The sequence below is a fragment of the Sardina pilchardus genome, chromosome 4 (assembly GCF_963854185.1).
Source record: "Sardina pilchardus chromosome 4, fSarPil1.1, whole genome shotgun sequence".
Taxonomy (NCBI): domain Eukaryota; kingdom Metazoa; phylum Chordata; class Actinopteri; order Clupeiformes; family Clupeidae; genus Sardina; species Sardina pilchardus.
This window is the reverse complement of record NC_084997.1, coordinates 28,218,214-28,239,568: the sequence shown is the minus strand read 5'-3', so window position 1 is coordinate 28,239,568 and position 21,355 is coordinate 28,218,214. Positions and strand designations below refer to the sequence as shown.

Here is a 21,355-nt window from a genome sequence, read left to right as displayed (position 1 = left end):
AATCATGCATTGTGATTTTAAATGTAAATAATTCATTCTCAACTTACCTTCCTTCCTGTGTAGCAAAGGTAGAAAAAAAAACGTCTATAAAAATATAAAGATATTTTTAACTTGTTCTCTATTAAAATTGTGAAGTGATGCAACGGCAAAGGTTCAGTTTGTGTGTGTGTGTGTATGTACAGTATGTGTGTGCGTGTTTGTGTGTTCTTTGTGAACTTTAATTGTGTGGTTTTAATTCACATTGTGAATCCAAAGCGGTTGCTTGTACAGGTTCAGTTTGGTGTGTTTAAGAAGGGGTCTGAGTTTGTTTGAGTTTCACACATTTTCACACAAAAGCAATTTGGATAAGTGAAAGGTACCCCCTCACATCAGGTGTGCGGAACGGCTGGGGCCTTCTTCAGGGCATTATAGATACAAGGGAAAGGGAATGTTTTTTTTTTTTTTGTGCAGGCACAGAGCACAAGAGTTAATAAAAAAAAAACGTAGGTCCTTGTTGGACATGTCTACTTTGTATTAAACAGTTTAAACTTGTGGATTGCCTTGGACATAGAGATTTTTTCTCTTTTTTCTTACCCAGGAATCAAGCTGTGCCTAAAATGATTAAATACATTCAAAGGCAAAAGAGAGAATAGCCTTTCTTGACATTGTACTATACATGGCCCAGCTCAAGCCTGAATTCAGGCACCACGTCTGAACTCTATCAGGCCTGTAGTCGGTGTGTGAAGATATGTGGATATGTGTTACATTTGTTTGTGTTACATTGGTGTTTCTAGTTACACTTTGCATCATTGAGTCAGTGGATAGTGTGTGCTTTATGTGTAAAATAACTATGATTTTTTTGTCAGCATTGAGTCCTTTGGGGCCACACAGCTTTTAAAACCCAACAAAGTCCTTTTGTAGATGTACAGTATCCTGAATATATACTGTATACTGTATCCTGAATAATCCTGAGTTTGAAATGGTGGCTCTTTCCTTGATCAATAGTGCCCAGTGATGGAGGGGTTCTGTTGACAATATGAAAGGAACTCTTTGACACTTGAAAGTTCTGTTTGTCTGTGACAAAAGGTTCTTTGTAGAGACAGATTCATGAGGGGCTCAGCACAGCTTTTGATATTAGTTGTGTATTTCTCACAAGGCATCCGAATGAGTTTAAGGGGTAGACAAAAGACAACAGCACTGGCAAAGTTAAGGATGATTGTCTAAATTATTAAAACCAAATAAAACTAAAGTTTAGTGAAAATCTCAGACATCAAGATAGAAGATGGCAAAAAGACATAAAGGAGGAAAAATTTCTTCAGTTTCATTTTCAGAAATGTCTTTACTCCAGGTGTTCCAGTCACTTCCAAAAACAGAGGTCAGCGATACCCGGGCCTTACCTGGCCCTAATCCACCTCTGAGTCATTTACATGTTCTCTTTAATAAAATACTCTGTCCAAAAATGACCTTATAAGGTGCTCCAGTCAGACCACTGTATGGGTAAGACACTTCACGTGTGTTTTAATGGTACATTATAAATAACAGTAACTATTGGTGATGCACTTCTTTCTTTAAAATATAACATTTCCATTCTATAACATTAGAAAGCCTACAAAATAGAACTAACAAGGATATCCAGTCTTTCTTTGGCCTATGTACACATTCCCAGACAGACAGACTGACAGACAGACAAAAACAGACATCCTCGTTCTTAACACATTCTCCATACTGCACATTGACCTTGGTTTGTGTTTTCGTTTGGTAGATTCTTGGTAGAGTTTGTTTGTTTGTTTGATGCTGTTGTTGTTGTTGTTGTTGTTTAGGGAGTGAGATGAGCAGGCAAGCCGGTTGAGTGAAGGTAGTGCGCGGCAGCGTTGCTACCTAGAAACAGGGAGGAAGCCAAGGGTTAGTGAACTTGGCTCATGGCCTGTGGGCCCTAAAGTCTGTCCCCTCCACTCATAACACAACCCATCTCTCCCCTCGGGTCCAGCAGAAAGCCATTGAGTGGAGATCATCTTAGAGGCTAATAAGATTTTAGCAGCTAAATGTCCCTGTATTGAAGGCAGTGGGAATAGAATAGCCTAGCTACACTGTTACCACTACCACACAAAGAAACGCCTTGACATGGACCTATTTTGGAGAGCTAATTTCTCTGTGTGCTCTCCTCAGAGCTTGTAGGCTAGGTCTCTGAACTCTTCAGGTCAGAACGGACTCACAGCTCTTACTGTACTTTGGCAAAACACCTAATCAAAGCTAGTCCATTCTAGAGCTGTGCCACATCGTATCGCATATCATGGCAATTCCTCATGATAAGAATGTGATATATTGCGATATTGATGATGGTGTAGCATAATGATGTACATTTATGTTTATGTATAATTTATTTCGGACTTCAGCTTGTTAATTCAATTATACGCACAATCTGTCTTTGAATTTGCTGAAGATATATTGTGCTATGTGACATACAGTGTATCGTTATGGGGACATGATATGATCTAGGCTAAATTGTGATATTGCAGAGTCCAATCAAGTCCAATCCAGAGTTATCCACTGGACCAAGGTGTTCTAAGTGTCTGTTCATAGTCATCGACATGTGACACAACAGCTATAATCTAGTCAAAGGGCGAATGCAATACTTGCTTTATCTGAACCAAAATGAACTATTTACTTTATGTTACATTGAAAAAACAACAACATTAAAGTAGTATACCCTTCAGCTGAGAGATGTACTGGTTCCAATAGACCCTGTTGACCCTGGGGGTCATTTTAGTACTGCTGTTATGTTTGGTTAAGGTTTTAAAGTTATTAACACAGTCGGAGCTAGAGGCAGATGTAGTTGCCCACTAACACAGGATCTGGGACAGGTCAGGTGCCACCTCTGGGTCAGATCTGGGTGAGGGCCAAATTCAGGGTCAGGCTGCATCCTATCCATAGCCTGGGGCTCCTCCTCTGTAGACTATGAGGGCATTGGAGGGGGAGTTTCAAACCTACAGTAAGTCAACTCTAAACCCAGAGAATGAAAGGAGGGGAGGAGGGGTGCACACACTGGAAAAGCAAGTGACTGAGAGAAAAGAAAGACAAGATGGGAGAGTGACAGAGAGAGGAAGAGTGAGGGACAGGAAAGGGGAGGAGAGAAAGAAGAAGGGGGTGAGAGGGAAAGGGGGAGAGTGAGGGACAGAAAGAGAGGGAGGGAGAAAGAACGAAGGAGCTGTGAGAGGGGGATGATTACCTCAAGAGTCGGGCAGTGGGCAGTCAGCCTGTGAAGGCCTGGAAGTCAGAGTCTGAAAGAGCAGAAGGAGTGAGACAGATGAGGAAGGAACGGAAGGGACGTACACACACACATGCACGCGCACTCACACACACACACACACATACACACACACATGCACCCGCGCACACAGAGACAGACAGACACACATAGATACACACACCACCCCTCTTCAACCCACCACCTCACAGCGAGACATACAAATAGAGAGAACACACACACACACACACACTGATAGTAAGCCATGCTGCCTTAAATAGCAGTTCAGACATTTCCCATCAGTAGACCAAATGGTAGCCAAAAGACAGGTAAAGAAAGAAGGGGGGAACAGGAGAAACACTGCATATCTTGGGGCGGCTCAACATGAGGAAAGCAACAAGAGCGACAGCGGAAGTGCAGAGGAGGGTGTGTGGACACACTGGAGATTAGCCTGGACAGCTAGACACACACACACACACACACACACACACACACACACACACACACACACACAGGAGGCAGGGCAGGCAAGGAGGATGGGAAAAACTGAAACGTGTGGGTAGAGAGGGAAAGAAAGAGAGAGAGAGAGAGAGAAGGAATAAAATCAAGGGAGCAAAGGAGTAAGAGCAAGAGGGAGAGAGAGAGAGAGAGAGAAAGAAAGAAAGAGCTCAGCTTCACTGAGTGGCTGATCAGATCGGGCCTGATGCAGTAAGAGGAGCTTATTAGCCCTTTAAATCATTAAGGCAAACAGCAGCCACCGCAAACTGAATTGCAGACACAGCCCCAAAACTGAATTGCAGATATAGCTCTAAAACTAAAAGCTCAAATAGCCCCAATTAGCCACAAACTGAATTACAGACAGTAGCCCCAAAGCTGAATTGGTTGCAGACAGTAGCCCCAAAACTGAATGGCAAATATAGCCGTACAACTGAATTGCAAATAGCCCCAATTAGCCACAAACTGAGTTGCAGACATCAGCCACAAACTGAATTGCAAGAAGTAGCCACAAACTGAATTGCAGAGAGTAGCCACAAACTGAATTGCAGAGAGTAGCCACAAACTGAATTGCAGAGAGTAGCCACAAACTGAATTGCAGTATCCAGTAGGCTCAATGCTCACACATAACTGGGTCTGAAGAGAACACTTAACATCCTGGTATTTTAGAGAAACCTTTTTGCAGGAAACAGAAACATAACACCTCTAAATCAGCCGCACACCGACTCAGAGGTGATGTCATCAAACACCGACCTATACTGTATACCATCTTACAGTTTTACACTAAATAACTCATTCATTTTAAAATCAAATATTGGACTGACCCGACACTATATATTTTACCCAGAGGTTATTATATTCCCCAGTACAAGACACATTTATTATCTTAAACAAAGAAAGAGAACAGCTTCGCCACCAACCACAAACGTCAAAACATTCATGACATTTAGATGAACAACTAACGTGGTTATGTTAGAGAGAAACCTCAGCCCGGGTTAATAATTGGTCCTGCATTATTATTATTTTTATTATTATTTGTGTGTGTGTGTGTGTGTTCGGGGCCATGAAGAACATAGTCTGTTGATTAGAACCTGAGTGATGATGGATGACATTAGTACCGTGATGGGCAGGCACTGTGCAAGGCCTTAGGTGCTTCATTATGAAATCAATGTGTCTCTTTAGAGAGGTAAAAAAAAAAGATGGATTTCTGTGCTGCACATCTGGAATAAGAGTAGATACCAAACCTGATCGTGGTCAGAGCTGCATTTTATTGTGCCTGTTGACATGTCATCATAGCATAGGTTATGCTCTTGACAATCTCCTTGGAAATTAAAAAAAAAAGAAAGAAAAAGAAACCCCAAAAAACATTCAGAGAGTACAAAATATATACGATAACAAGAGACATTTTATATCAAGTTACAATAGTGTACAGCATTTTGCAGTGCAATCCCTCTGAGCAGTAACTCTTGCCTCTCCTCTGAACGTGACTGAAGGGAAAAAAAAGAGTGGATGTACAGATAAAAATTAGTCCTCATGTAAATAGTCAATTAGGCCATAGACGTCTTCTGCCTCTGCTTTTAAGCCAGGTGGCACAATGAGAACAGTTCTAACGCATCTTGAGAAGGGTTCTGACCAGTTCTGGAAGCAGTGGCATGAGACTGTCGGTGTGATGTCATCAGTGTGGTGGGTTATACTTTGAATGACATATACATTGTTTAGTAATTAAAGGTATTTAAAGGCGCTCCAAGCGATGTTACAAGTTTTTTTAGGCTATTTTTTTTGTTACATACAGCAAACACCTCCTCACTATCTGCTAGCCGCCTGTCCCCTGCACTGTAAAAAATGCTGTATCTGTAGACAACCCAGACTCGGTAGCAAAACGGCAACAAAAACAAACCATACCACAAAACAAAACAGTGTTCCAGCCAATAACCGACGATATGTACGTTTAGGAGAGTTTCAATGGCACGGGAGGGAAGGGGAGAAAGTAGCGAGTTAGCTCTCTGTTTTGTTTGAACGTCAACAGAAGTGATGTTGCCCAACATCGCTCAGAGCACCTTTAACAGCCTGCTTACAGTACACAGCCAAAAAAGCACCTTGGTCTTTTCCTGACCAGTTTTCCCCTAAGACCACCAGTCACCTTCCTCTGTTTGTCTACTTTGCATCACCACGGCTACAGATACGAGAATGAACCCCATCTATGAATGGACCCACGGAACAGTCGCCATGGAACAGTCACCACGGAACAGTCACCACGGCTCCTTATAGAACACTTGGCAGATCAACACAGCATTGTCGATTGAAAAGTATTTGGCACTTTTTGATACAACCAGTGGTCTGTAATCCATGCATCCTAACACACACACACACACACACACACACACACACACACACACACGTTGATGCTATTGCTAATCCATCTTTTGTATGAATAAATATATCAGCATGATCAAGCAAAACATAGCAACTAATTTCACATAACTTCTAAATAAAGTACCAGCAGCCCAAAATGAAAGTCCCTTTATATTTGAGCATATTCAAAATGTTATGACATTTATGTTCATAACTAACTGCTTTGCTTGTGATTATTATAGCACATAACACAAATGTTTCCCCAATCAATTTCCTTAATTCTTCAGTGTTGACATCTATTAGCAAGGTCCCGAGATACAAGGCTGTTCTTAAGGCCCAACAGGAAACAATGATAGTATCGCAGTCTTGAGAAATTCCCCACATCCTATAAAAGAGAATAGCAGGTCTACATTCCACTGGCACAGTTCAGGCAAGAAAAGACTGCCCATGCACATAGGCGGGCCGGGCACTGGGACGAAAATAGCCGCACACAATCACCGTTAGACCGATGGGCTATGTCCAGTCGGGCCATCTCAACAAGGCAAAGAGAACAGCAGTGCACAAATGCCCAGACAACACACAAGCGCACGCATACATATACACACGTGCACATTCACACATTCACACACACACACACACACACACACACACACACACACACACACACACACACACACACACACACACACACACACACACACACACACACACACACACACACACACACGCGCGTACACGTACGCACGCACACATACACACGCAGTTCATTCCCTTTATTGTAGTGTCCTGTTGCAAAACATTTCCTTCACTGTTAGTAAACATGTCAGTTACAATTATCTTATTACTGATGTACGACAGTGTAGGTATTTCTGAAAGGGCCCTAGATTTGGCTTCACAATACAACTTTATACTGGCTTCTATTGCTTCAATGAAAATAATCTCTTTCTTTCTTTCACATTAGAGCACAATCAGCTCCCAAAAAAAGACCAAAACACACGGGTCAAAACACAAAACCTGCCATCTGCTGGTTGTCCCTGAGAACAGGGAACTGGCATATACTGTAGATCATGTCAACCTGTTAAACTACCTGCAGGGCTTCATAATTACCAGCCCAATTAACCGTTAGTCTGGGAGCGCCGTGTAAACAAAAGTTTCCTATTAACTCTTCATTGGCTATTAGTCTGGGAACACAATCAAGTAAACAGAGGTATTAACACTCCATCAAAGGAAATAGGCTGCTGGTTTGGCACCGGCGGCTTGCCATGCTTGCCAACCTTAATTAGATAACGCAGCAGTGGTCTGGTCACACTACCAAGCAGGTGGCATTCCCTATCCAAACCACAGGCTTACAGCGGCAGCACCGAGGCCATAGATATTACTAGACAGCTAGATACCGCATGCCCATCGAGTTCTATTAGGTGGCAAATGTAAACACGGCTGCCATATTGCTGGTGGCAAACACTGTACTGTCTATGGGCAATACTTGCTGCTAATCAGAGACACCGGTTTCTCCATTGGCCTCCAGTGATTGTTGCCCCTACCAATATGGCGGCGCTATTTATGTACATTCTGGGGGTGCTGTGGCGCAGCAAGCTACAGCGCCTGTACCATTTACGGGTCCGAGTGCCCATGGGGACCCAGGTTCAAATCCGGCCTGCGGTCATATCCCAATCCCACCCCATCTCTCTCCCACTTGTTTCCTGTCTACCTCTTCACTGTCCTATACTAATAAAGGCAAAAAGGCCAAAAAAAATCAACTTAAAAAAAACAAACAAACAAAAAAAATATGTACGTTCTGGTGCCCAATGCGGCATCTAGCTTTTTAATATCTATAACTGAGGCCGTCTCTGGCAAAAACCACCCCACAGGCAAAGGGGCGCATCGTCATATTGGCACAGACGCTCAGCCCTGGGCTGCACTGAAGTGTGCATCACACTTGAGCCTAGGCCACAGCTGTTCGCTAGCTAGCTAGCTAGCTTCCACTATAATCAATGGAGCCAGATGTGCCAGCAGTGCATATGAGTCGCAGACAATCAAGAGATAAATTAATTAGAAAAGCACTCAGAGAGCGCAGCCCTCCGCCAAGCGAAAACATAACCGCCTCCTGGATCCAGACTGTGATACGGATCACTCCCAAAATGTAATCGTTTCATCCTTGGGTCATTTAAGACCTTCCCTAGAAATTTCCTCGAAATCCATTCATAACTTTTTGAGTTATCTTGCGAACAAACAGACAAACAAACAAACAAACAAACCCCAGTGAAAACATAACCTCCTTGGCGGAGGTCATAATAATAATAATAATAATAATAATAGATCAGTCTGCTAATTCTATGTTCACACTCCACGTAATCTCTACTTCAGCTGCACTTTCAGTCCAGCCTGGCCGTTTGGGAACGAATACAGAGCTGTCATGGAAGTCATCACTGAACAGAGGAGGAGGTTGCAGGGTAGTCAAGGCAGGATGTGTGTGTGGTGGGGGTTGGTTGGAGGGGTGTTGGTGGTGGTTGGGAAGTATGGTGTATACTAAAGTTAGAGTGTTTGTGTGAAAAAGATTAAAAAGAAGAAAAAAAAACACACACAATGCCCCACACATCCCATGTCAGTATTGAATGCAGAGCTACTGTACTTGCATGTCTCTCACTACAGGGTCCATGTACAGGCCCATGATGACTAGCTACGTTATGTAACTGAGTTACGTAATTAAATTACAAAATAAATGTAGCTGTAATCATCTGTAGTCAGTTACTGAGAAAATTGTGCAATCAAATTAACGTATATAACAGATTACATCTGAATTGCTTCTTTTCAGAAAATAAGCAATAAAGCTAGTAATATATATAGGATATATAGGAATATAACATTCATAATGTTGTGTGGCATCTTTTTTCGCTACCTAGACAGGCTAGCATTTGGCAATATGCTAAAATTTGTTCTCTTTCTTACATTTGCGCTGCCTTTGGTCTGCAAATGAAAAAAACAAGTGATCATAAATATAAATGTAATAAGTAACTTGATGAAGTAATCAAAGTAGTTACATTCTGTATTATTTTTTTAACAGGGTAGCTAGTCATTTGTTACCTATTACATTGATTGAGTGGTGAAGTCTGGTGAAGTGTCTTTCACACATTCAGATTTCAGTACCATAAGTTAAAAAAAAGAAAGCCAGACACAGTGTAAAAAAATCACAGCTTGAACGCAAAGGCTACTTGTGGGAACTTGATACTTGGAGAAAATAAAATACAAATGGAGAATAGGCAGATTATACAAGGCATGTGGCATTAAACTCCTTGTCATTCTCCTACCAGCAATATCATTCCTCTTTGTGCTTTGTGCTTAAATAATCTGGAAAATTAAAATATTTCCAAAAATATTTTGTATTGTAGTACTGATATGCTCAAGCTTTTCAGCAGAGGTCTTTGTTCAGCAGAGCAGGGTCAGCTGTTATAATCACACTGGAAACCAAAGCAAAGCCCAACACCTTCTATCTGGTTGCTAAGTGATAATGAAGTTATTTTGTATTATTGTCTGTGGCCTTGAGATCCCTTGGGAAGGGGTCACAATGGCTGAAACATTACTGCTATTTAATAAAGCCACTGATAGGCCTCACAGACTTGCCAGGAAATCCAGCCAAGCTCTGCCAATCTCTTCTCTAAGGTTCCAGTGCAGTGCCATCCGTTCTGTTGCAGAACCATAGTAGAAAAAATAGAACATATACCACTTCTGTGGGCCTTTGTGATCTACCAAAATAGGAGCTATCTAAGAGGTAATGGCTAGACTCATGCAGGGGAGGGTTAGCATGACATGCTAAGTCTGCTAATCAGCGATCTCAACAGTGGTTCTGCAGACATGCTCCTCTGAAAGAGACCTGACCCAGTGCTGGCCCACATCTGGGAAAGAGTCGGCTACTGCGTTTGTGTGTGTGTGTTCGGGGGGGGGGGGGGGGGGGGGGGGGCTGTTTGGTGTGATCGCAGCGGCTCCTAGCTCGGCCTACGACACCACACACCTGCACTTCTTCTTCTTCTGCGGGCTGAGGCTTTTCACCTGCACGCCGTTCTCCGCACACTCCCCCACCCCCACCACCAACGGCACCGTGGGGCCTGGTATCGCACCATCACCACCTCCACCGCCACCGCCACCCCCACCCCCACTCCCACTCTCACTGCCCCCCGATCCCCCTACCGTCACCTGAACAGCACCGGAGGGTGGGGAGGGGTACCCAGAGCTCGGAGTGCTGCTGCCCCCTGTTCCTGTTCCTGTTCCTGCCCCCGACCCCGACCCCACCACCACCTTCCCCTCCTTATCCAACTCCACGACCAGCACCGTCTTTTTCTTAAGCCCGCCTCCTCCTTGACCCTGTGACCCCTTGGCCTTGACCCCGCGACCCCCACCTGAGATGAAGTCCGGGGAGGCGGCGGCCCGCTGCTTGGCCTCCATCTCCGACAGGCTGTACGCCAGCGCCATCTGCAGGTCTTCGTCGTCCTCGTCGTCCTCCGCGCCGTCGGGGGCGCAGTGGTAGAAAGGGGCGGAGCTGAAGGAGCGCTGGGCGGGGCTTGTCTTGCTGGGCTGGTGCAGGCGCTGGTGGTGGTGGTTGGCTGTCGTCGTTGACGTCGTCGTCGACTGGGAGGAGGAGGAGGAGGGGGGAGTGATGCCCTCTTGCTCGCGACGACTCAGCTCGAGGGCCAAAGCCATCTCGTCAGCCACACCTGGGGACCCAGAGCCAGACAAAGGTCAAAGGTTATGGTTATGATTATGATATTTAGCAGACACTTTTGTCCAAAGCGACACACAACATTACAATAGTTAAACTGAACAGTAAAGATTTATCATCTAACCTACTGTTTGAGTAAGGATGCACGATTCTATATACCAATGCCATATAATTCACATCTAATGTCATATAATCATAGAGCATATGTTTATAACTTGTGGACAGCTCCAGTTACGAGGCAGCCCTTTCCTAGTTACCTCTGCCAAGGAGGTTATGTTTTCATCGGGGTTTGTTTGTTTGTCTATTTGTTTGTCTGTTTGTCTGTTTGTTCACTGATACTTCATGACCTTCTCCCGCCCACTTGAGTTTGTGCATAAAATCAAATAAATAGATCGAATGTCATTTTTTACAAGCAGCCCACTTACTGCATGGCATTATGTATAAACCATAGTTATATAACACTGCGGGATCGCAGTTGAAATTTTAATTTCACAAACTGTCAACCAGTGGGGTGTCCTACGAAGCAAGTTAGACAAATCTAGGTTATCTAGACATATCGAGGCTGCACAAAGCCTCAACTCGGGTATTAAGTTAAGTGATCCTACGACAGCAGGTATGTGATAAATTTGTCAAACTAGGCTTTCAGCTCAGATCTGTGCGCGTTCTCGTGGTTGGGGTGATTTTGACCAATCGGGAAACGTGGAGACGCACAAGACAGCCTAGGTTTAAAAACGATTACTTCCGCATTTATGAGCGGTAGCGAAATCTAGGGTGGTCTTTTTTAGTGTCTAACCTATAACATCAAAAAGTCGATGGTCATCAGATATTGTATGGCATGCATGTCCACAGTAGTGACATATTTGCACGCACAACATACTTAAAAGCGCCTTCGAGATTCAAAATGTTTGCAGAGGCGGGGCCGAACCTGTTCAAAGTATGACAGATTAGCACACGTGAGATAACTTCGTTGTTCAAGATAATGGATTGGTTAGAATTGGTCAGAGGGCGGTGATATTTCACGATTTGAGCTATAACTAAGCACATAACCCGCTCCCGAGCAGGTTTGGTTGCGAGCATAAGATACCATGGTGATACAGCGACGCTAAAACAAATCCACTTTCGTATGATATGAAGGTATTATTGGGGCAAAAGTCACGAGCACATTTAACTGCAGATTTCGCATTCGCACACTAAAGTCACAAATGTGTAACCGTACATTTGTAGATATTTTTTTCATACCTTGTTAACACAAAATAGGGCTACGGGTTCACGAATCCGTTCTACAAGTTCACAAAACCGTTTTACAGATACACGAATTCTCACCTGTGCATCACAAATTCCTGGCCTCATCCCCTCGAGACTTTTGCTCCATTTACACTGCAACGATTGTGGCAAAACACATTCGCACATCCGTGTTTCATAGTCTGAGAACATGCACAACATTCGTGCATTTGTAAACCCAAATGTGAACTAATGCAACAGAAGTTGTGCATCTGTGAAATGTTTTCTCATTAATAAAAGTCTTACACGACTACAAGTGCATTGATACAAGTGCTTGAGTCTACATCTGCGAGTTTCCGTCGCTGTTTTCCGGGGACGAATACTTTTGCACCAATTATACCACCTGGCGATGTGCAAAACCGATTTGTACTTGTGCACACAGAGAGCATCGATCGAAAACAAAACAAGGCGGCCGGATCTGGATCTGGATCGCGCCCACACATCCCTGCTCATATAAGTAGCCTAACCTCCGCTTGTTTCCTCATCAATATAAAGACAAGGACGCACGATTTGTAGATTTTCTTTTCACAGAGTGAGAAACATACTTCGGAGTGATTATTTGCACCCGGGTGTAAATAGTGGAATGGAGGCATTTTCTTATTTGCACCCAAACCTGTAATGCGTGCAGAAACAGATGGGATGGCCTACCTAAATCTAACAAGTTAGGATTTTTAAAAACAATCTTTTTGATGGAAACGTGGTGCTAAATTCCCTAACGTGTTCAGTTAACGGGTAAAACCGTACGTTTGTAAGCAAAATCAAGAATTACGAGCTTGTTTACCGTCACCTAGCAACCAGAAGATAGACAAATATTACTAGCCCAGTCAATCGCATAACGTAGAAGTCATGTAGGTTAGCGGATAAGTGCATGAGCCATGTATCAGAGATTGGTAGTTCAAATCACACCAAATGTAGGCTAATGCATTTTTTTTTTTGCATGCCAAACTAAAATATTTTGAAAGTATGTGCGAACGACTCTCTTCTCTTTGATGACGTTACTTCGCGGCAAATAAGAGTTTGTGCTTAATGAATCTGTCAAAAATGGTCTAGTTTTATTTTAGTTATAGAAATAGGCTACAGTTGTGAGTAGAACGCTTCTAAATAGTCAACTCCTCTACAGAAAACAACTCTTTCAACTATATTGGCATGCAAAAAAAAGCCATAGGTTACTAATGGGATACGAACTGCCAATTTTCGAACCATACGGCCCATGCGCCTACCCGCTACCCTATACAATTTCTAGTCCATGCAACGGGCTAGTAGCGTAATATTTCTATCTTCTGGTTGCTCAGTGACGGTAAACAAACTCGTAATTCTTGATTTTGCTTACAAACGGACGGTTTTACCCGTTAACTGAACACGTTTATGGGAATTTAGCACCACGTTTCCATCAAAAAGATTGTTTTTAAAAATCCTAACTTGTTAGATTTAGGTAGGCCATCCCATCTGTTTCTGCACGCATTACAGGTTTGGGTGCAAATAAGAAAATGCCTCCATTCCACTATTTACACCCGGGTGCAAATAATCACTCCGAAGTATGTTTTCTCACTCTGTGAAAAGAAAATCTACAAATCGTGCGTCCTTGTCTTTATATTGATGAGGAAACAAGCGGAGGTTAGGCTACTTATATGAGCAGGGATGTGTGGGCGCGATCCAGATCCAGATCCGGCCGCCTTGTTTTGTTTTCGATCGATGCTCTCTGTGTGCACAAGTACAAATCGGTTTTGCACATCGCCAGGTGGTATAATTGGTGCAAAAGTATTCGTCCCCGGAAAACAGCGACGGAAACTCGCAGATGTAGACTCAAGCACTTGTATCAATGCACTTGTAGTCGTGTAAGACTTTTATTAATGAGAAAACATTTCACAGATGCACAACTTCTGTTGCATTAGTTCACATTTGGGTTTACAAATGCACGAATGTTGTGCATGTTCTCAGACTATGAAACACGGATGTGCGAATGTGTTTTGCCCCAATCGTTGCAGTGTAAATGGAGCAAAAGTCTCGAGGGGATGAGGCCAGGAACTTGTGATGCACAGGTGAGAATTCGTGTATCTGTAAAACGGTTTTGTGAACTTGTAGAACGGATTCGTGAACCCGTAGCCCTATTTTGTGTTAACAAGGTATGAAAAAAATATCTACAACTTCAAATGTACGGTTACACATTTGTGACTTTAGTGTGCGAATGCGAAATCTGCAGTTAAATGTGCTCGTGACTTTTGCCCCAATAATACCTTCATAGTATGACAGCATACCCTGGTTTTGAGCGCAACATACCTCGCTAAGGCACTAATCGAGCTTCGTAGGACACCCCACGGGACATTGGCTGAGATTGCATTAATGTACACACGTACACGTTACTGAGCTTGTGAATTTAGATGAGAAGTTTGGACAGTTTGGAGCAAAAAACGTCAAGCAGAAGTGTGAGTGTAGTTACCGTTGATGAGGATGCTTTTTAAGACCCCGTCCTCCTCCACCTCGGTCCTCTCCTGGCCGTTCTCTCTGATCCTGCGAGAGACAAGGACACCGGCGCGGTTAATGCCAGAGACGACTCAGCAGGGAGAACTCTGAATAATTTAAATGCCACCTGAGTCGAATCATTCTGTTTGCTGCTGAAAAAACGTTGCTTCAGAAAACACACTTTAAAGAGGATACAACAAACACTATGAACACGAGTGGCTATTCTTCAACTAATATTTACTTCATAATTTGAATAAATGGCACTCGTGACAGACACACACACAGACGCACACGCACACGCACACGCACACGCACACGCACACGCACGTCATTTGAGTGTGTGTAAAGGTAAACGTACTTTCTGGTAGAGGTGCGCTTGCCGTTGACGATGCGGGTGGAGGTGGAGACTGATTTGAAGTTGCCCACTCCTCCACCTCCCATGTCCATTCCTCCCATCCCTCCCATCGAGAAGGTGGTGAAGTCCACTACAGAACAACAAACAAACAAACAAACAAACAATATTATAACAGCAATATATACATATCATAATAAACGATATAGAAATATTTAAATAAACAAACATACAGTATTTCCTTTCCTTAACTTAGGTAAACTGACTGACTATATTTTTCAGTGTACTCAGGTGGACAGTGATTGGAAGAAATGATTAAATTAAGGTTCACCTGACCTGAACTCTCAGTGAAACAACTCAAAGTCTAATGTAAACATGTAATATGATAACACATACCAATAACTCAATAACTATAACTGATACGCAGCAATGTTATAAGGTCTTAATTTATTACACAAGTATAATCACATGTAAGAAAATTAAAGGAATCTTGAATTTTGAAATTTGAACCGTGTATAAGCATTCCTGTCTGCTGAATGTTGAATTTTGAGCTGTATTTTAAGCATTCCTGTCTCATGAACTTTGAACTGTAAATAAGTCTCCCTGTCTCAATTCTTTGGATGTGTGGTCTCTGGTGATTGGGCCCTTTGGATGTGAGGCCCTGGTGGTGATTGGGCCCTTTGGATGTGTAGTCTCTGGTGATTGGGCCCTTTGGATGTGTGGTCTCTGGTGATTGGGCCCTTTGGATATGTGCGCTGTGGTGATTGGTTCTGACCTCCAGCCGAGGGGAAGGAGAAGAATCGGTTGGGGGCTGCCCTGTGGTGGGTGTGGTGGCCGCGGTGCATCCCTCCGAAAGGGAAGTCATCTGGAGGAGGAGAAAAGGTAAGAACATAATTTCATTAAAGAGAAACTATGCAGGATTGGCGATTTCATCTTAAAGAGACCCTATGCAACTTTTTCATAGTCATAAAATCGCTTAGAAATCGTTGTTTTGCTTGACTGACCAGTTTTATCGAAAACAGTAAGATTTCCTCCCGCCCCCAGTGTCCCTATCCGCTATTGCAACCTTGCAGTTTGTTCAGGAGACGATTGTTCCCTGTTTACATCTGAAAGGCTGAGACGCATAAAGAACAAGAAGAACCACGCTTGCAATTTATATATCTATATATAGCCTATATATGTATAAATATACACGCTAAAGCTGTCGGGGAAGCTCTGCAGAGAAATGTGCAAGCATAAAACGAGCGAAAATGAAAAACGAAACCGAAACTTAAGATGAAATCGCCAATCCTGCATAGTTTCTCTTTAAGTGGAATGACATGAGATTATAATGGTGTGATGCCAAGTTGTCTGTGTTTTTCACGGTCATCGTGGCTCTAGCCAATATGAATGACTATGTCCACACATAAACTATAACTATAACGACATAAAGAATGATTTTGTTGGGGATCACTTTCACAACAATTTGAATGATTTTTGAGATAAAAAGTGGACAGCCAATCTGAATCAATCAAATTTGAACCATCGTATTCATCGTGAGGAGAGACTTTCCTTATCATTGGACAATGTGGACGCTTTTATCATTTCAGTTAGAGCTATAGTTATCTTTATAGCTATCATTCCTGATGTGAACGGCCCTCAAGATTACAGTCTCCAAGTGGAATGTTTGTTTACAGCATAGCCTTATAGAGAGATACAGCTCTGGTTAACAGGGGTGTTAAGAGTTAGACTTTACATTTGGGGAAGTGTGTTAATGTTACTCCTGAGCTTGCTTATCATATCATTCTATAGCACATATAGATTTGCATTGTTACACCAGGGCCAAAGATTAGACTACAAAGGTGAAAGTTCTAAAAAGGAATCATCAAAGACTGTAGGCCTACACAGTAATAAAACTGACAAGACAGACTGAAAAACAGTCTGATAGTAGAAGCCGACCTATTTCCATCAAAGCGCTAACAAAAGTTTCTTTACTAGATTTATCTTCTGTGGGAGGGGCAGAGAGCACTCTGACATCAGTCACTCACCGAAGAAGTCGGCGAAGGGATCCTGGCCTCCGAAGAACTCTCGGAAGACCTCGTCTGGACTTCGGAATGTGAAGGTGAATCCTGGGAAGTCTCCAGGTGTGGATGGCCCACTAGAGCCTAAGGCAGAGAGACATGACAAACAAGACAATGAGTAAAAAATGTGATGGAAAAGGAAAACAACAACAACAACAACAACAGCATCAACATCAATAACAACAACAACAACAACAACAACAACAATAACAACAACAGCAATGGCCTTGCTACATTCTGCTCAGTATTGTTTAGATATTCTTCTGTATAGATGATAAGATCTTGTCTAATCAAAAGTGATGTGATACAACAAAAACAGTCAGAACGTATCAAATACAAGAGTATTCTGACATACTCTTGAAAGACTTTAGAATCATTTCAAGTTCTAAACCACATCCTAGAACAACACATCAAAAGAGTTCAACAGAAATTCCAAAACACAAATCCAAACTTATTCCGGAACATACAGTACAGTACAAGTGTGATGTCAGGCTTAACTTACCTGAACTGTGTACTCCCTCTTTACCGTACGTATCATAGGACTCTTTTTTACTTCCTGCAGCAAGAGAAGGACAAAGAGAGTCCACATGTGAGATAAACTTGACATAAGTTATATGTAACAATCAGTTTGAGAGTAATAAGAGCCATAGATTTGAATCTGTCACAGAATTACAGTACAAAGCTCATCAGCAGGTTGATAATGAAAGTGAATGTAACCTTGTGAAGGCTGGCAAGCACATTATGTAAAAACAAATTGGAGGCAAATTAGAATCACCCTCCAAAAGATGAATCGCTTACTGTGCCACTGGTAAGTTGTTCTAAAGATATAGAATGGCCAAAATGTGGCAAAATGAGGTCATAATTATACATGACGCAGCAACAGTAGAAGAAAACAAAGAAGAGGAAGAGAAGAAGAAAACGTTTGATGATGACGATGGTGATGATGATAAATGTGACATACTGTCAGACAGGATTTCGTAGGCCTCAGCGATCTCCTTAAACTTTCTCTCTGCCTCTTCTTTGTTGTCTGGGTTCTTGTCTGGGTGCCATCGCAGGGCCTGCTTCCTATACCTACAGAGTAGACACAATGTAGAGTAAACACAATGTTTAATGGGTGCAAAGCCTGCTTCCTATACTGTACCTACAGAGAAGACACAATGCTTAGGCCTGCGTTCTACACCTACTGCACAGAGTAGAGGCAATGTTTAAAGCAACACTAAAGAGTTTTTCGTACTGTACCTTAAAATAATGTTTCCAAAATCATTTCAGTTCATCAACTCGTAACAAGGTGAACGGCACTTCTGCTTTCACTTCGCGGCCCTCTATCGGCTATAACCGCACTATGTACGGTAACTTTACAGGGCGGGGTAGTATATCTGTAGTTCGATGAAATGAGACATCAGAAACTACAAATTTGACTTGCTTCGATGTCGCAATACATCATACTTTCATAAAATCATGCAACATATTCTACCTAGTCTGTTATTTGCTGGATAAACAAATATCGCGTGTGTGTGACAGAGGAAAAGTGCTTTAGTGTTGCTTTAATGGGCTGCTTCCTATACCTACAGAGTAGACGCAATGTTTAATGGTGAACTATGCAAGTTTTTTTTAGCATAGTTTGCCTTAACTAATCAGCTTCGGGGTCATTGGAATGTTTATTTGACTTATTTTGGGTTGAATAACGGCTGTCTTGCTTTCCCCTATAGCGTTTTCATGAATCCAAATTTGTGCCACCGGGACGGATGTGCCATGATGTTCGGTAAGTCACCAGAACTACTGTAAAATCACCACAGTGTCACTGTCCCTCATGTACTGTAGTAATTACACATATCTGTAATATATCTGGTCTCGAACTACTAATCGTTCATTCTCTGTCATGCCCGACATGTCACACCAATTAGTCTATTGATAATCCAAATTCTGAAATTATTGATTCTGGTGGAGAAATGTTACGACAGCGGCTGTGTTCCGAACATTCCCTCATTCACTACATACAGTCCACTAGGCTACATAATGCATAACTATGTTATACAGTGGCTATTCACTACAGTCCACTTAGTATATACTGTAGTAAACAGGTGAAGATTCTCAACACACCTTATTTATGCAATGACATGAAGCACACAGAAGGATACACCTTGTAAGGTGTTTGTTTAACACACGCTTTGCCTGGCATGGACATTACAACACATCTCCCCACACAGTCATAGCACCATCTGCCCCCCACAGAGGGACAGAGCCACTCAGCCCTGCCCGCAGTGTCCCGAGACCTGACACCTGGACAACTTGACTCTGGTCCAGGGAGGACAGATCCGTGGCCATCCGTGCTCTCTCTCTCTCTCTCTCTCTCTCTCTCTCACACACACACACACACACACACACACACACACACACACACACGGACACAAACACACACAACGCTGACGCTGACTCATCAATGTTTCAGAGGGATTTGGGCCAAGTTCACCGCATTCTCTTTCTCCAAACCCAGACCCTAGCTAGAGCTAGCAGCACAGTGGGGCACTGGGCTTTGAGTTATGCTGGCTGTTGCTGTTCTAACAAATATGTGGGGTGGTCATTTATTGTCAAGGCTAGCACTGAATTTTAATGCAAAAGGGTATTCTGCAATTTCTGATGGAGCTATTTGAACATTGTGGTGATAATGTTTACTAAATAGCTGCATTTAATGAAAAAAAAAACACATAATGTTTATAGTGAGGAATATACATTTCAAACATCTTCAGTATACTAACATCCTAATATAACTTTCATCACCAGTATGCTGTTTATAGGTCTACATTAGATACACCGGATGTGTGTGCGTGTGTGTGTGTGTGTGTGTGTGTGTGTGTGTGTGTGTGTGTGTGTGTGTGTGTGTGTGTCTGTGTCTGTGTCTGTGTGTCCGTGTGTCTGTGTGTGTGTGTGTGTGTGTGTGTGTGTGTGTGTGTGTGTGTGAGTGTGTGTGTGTGTATGTGTTTGTACTGGTGGAGGGGGGGTTACATAATCACAGTTTCAAAGACCTACTGTCAATATGAAAGCCATAGTGATAGGGGTTCAGGCCTACATGTCAGTGTCCACAACTCTGATGAGGACTTACGCTTTCTTGATATCATCTTGAGAGGCACTTCTCGACACACCCAATATGTCATAGTAATCCACCATGTCTTCGCCCACCTCTGTGCACCTGGTGCAATAAAACATTGAGCAGTGAAACAGAAAGTAAACTGCAACAGACATTTCACAACTGAAACCCCCAACTGAAGTCCTTATCCCAGGGGGCACACACACACCATATTAATGTGAGGATAAATTAAACATGCCTGTGTAACCAATTTAGTTTAGTTGCGTGGTTTCTTATAAATAAAATAGTTCCACATTAATATAATTTACTACTGACAAGTAGTAACGTAATGGTGTACTTTGCTGGCAGTAATTGTGTCCAGCGGGGCGTGTTCGTGAGTTTGTGACAATATAACGGGACCGCTGACACTATGGTACCAAATAGAGGGGAGAACCGATTATAGCAGCCCCGGTATTCCCCTCGAGCCTGGCCGCGCGCCTATCCATGCCTCGAGCTCTCTGGAAGCCGGGGACACAATTGCAGCGTTATTTCCAGCGCAAAGTTTGCGATTTGTTTAGGCCATATGGCTCTCAACAGCTGCGATTCTTACGCGCTTGCTCTCATCCATTTTGGGAATTAACTGTAAGTACTTCTCTCCTCGCAGACTATTTATCCCATGCGTATTATTTACAAACAGGTATGTGTGTGAGTCATGACGCCATTTGCTGTTAACGTTAGCTAACTAAAATCTTGCTTTCGTGGAGGCACTCTTACCTTTTTTAGAAGCGCGGCCAGACGAGGAGGTAGCTTCTCAGCCTCCGCTCTCTAAATGGGAATGAATGATTCCGGAAAGTCTCTGGAATGTGTTGCGCGACGCTACATAAAAAGAGGAGGTTCAGTAGTAAACAGCCTTCTTATCTGCGCAGTACTCCTCCACACACTGCCGTCTCTCTGCGGTTCTCTATGACCAACTCCCACTGGAGGTTGTCGGCCTGCACGTTGTCATTACTTCGTTGGGCGATCCCACCCGTCTATATCTGTCCGTGCAGCAGGCTATCAACCTTCGCCCTTCTCTCGTTCGCTCTTGTAGCTATACGTCATAGTCAGCTGAGCAGGGACGCACGGGGAAAAAAATAGAACGTCTAGAACATGCCAGTATTTTGGTTCGTCACTAACTCCGCCCTGTTAGACCAACGGGCATGCACTGAAGTCGGACGCGCACGCAGCTGCGTCGTTGAACTTCGTGGACGTCAACTCCTTTTATTTGAATGAACACAATGCTTCTTAGACGCCAGCTCACCCGTCCTCCACTCAGTGAATAACTAAAATAGAATTATTTCTTTTATTTTAAGGGAAT

General features: G+C 42.9%; 1 protein-coding gene across 3 annotated transcripts; it reads right to left on the bottom strand.

The window, feature by feature from the left end:
* Positions 1–1,185: 1,185 nt before the first annotated feature.
* Positions 1,186–21,064, bottom strand: dnajb2 (DnaJ heat shock protein family (Hsp40) member B2). 3 transcript variants are annotated; one of them, XM_062534878.1, is made up of 12 exons: positions 20,773–21,064; positions 20,035–20,121; positions 17,896–18,005; positions 17,437–17,490; positions 16,902–17,018; positions 15,650–15,739; positions 14,881–15,007; positions 14,500–14,570; positions 10,462–10,776; positions 4,963–5,039; positions 3,206–3,257; positions 1,186–1,857 (listed from the first exon to the last, which is right to left on the bottom strand). In XM_062534878.1, the coding sequence occupies exons 2-11, from the start codon at positions 20,097–20,099 to the stop codon at positions 3,207–3,209; spliced, it is 1,077 nt and encodes a 358-aa protein (XP_062390862.1). In that variant the 5' UTR covers positions 20,100–20,121; positions 20,773–21,064; the 3' UTR covers positions 1,186–1,857; position 3,206. The 3 variants fall into 3 exon arrangements, with proteins under 3 accessions (XP_062390862.1, XP_062390864.1, XP_062390863.1); XM_062534880.1 differs by lacking the exon at positions 4,963–5,039; XM_062534879.1 differs by lacking the exons at positions 3,206–3,257; positions 4,963–5,039.
* Positions 21,065–21,355: the final 291 nt, after the last annotated feature.

Coding starts and splice junctions, on each gene's coding strand:
- dnajb2 (XM_062534878.1), bottom strand. CDS start 20,099: ATGGTGGATTACTATGACATATTGGGTGTGTCGAGAAGTGCCTCTCAA. Junction 17,491..17,895: donor CTACGAAATCCTGTCTGACA/GTATGTCACATT, acceptor CTCTTGCTGCAG/GAAGTAAAAAAGAGTCCTAT. Junction 3,258..4,962: donor GCAGCTCTGACCACGATCAG/GTTTGGTATCTA, acceptor CTGCTCTTTCAG/ACTCTGACTTCCAGGCCTTC.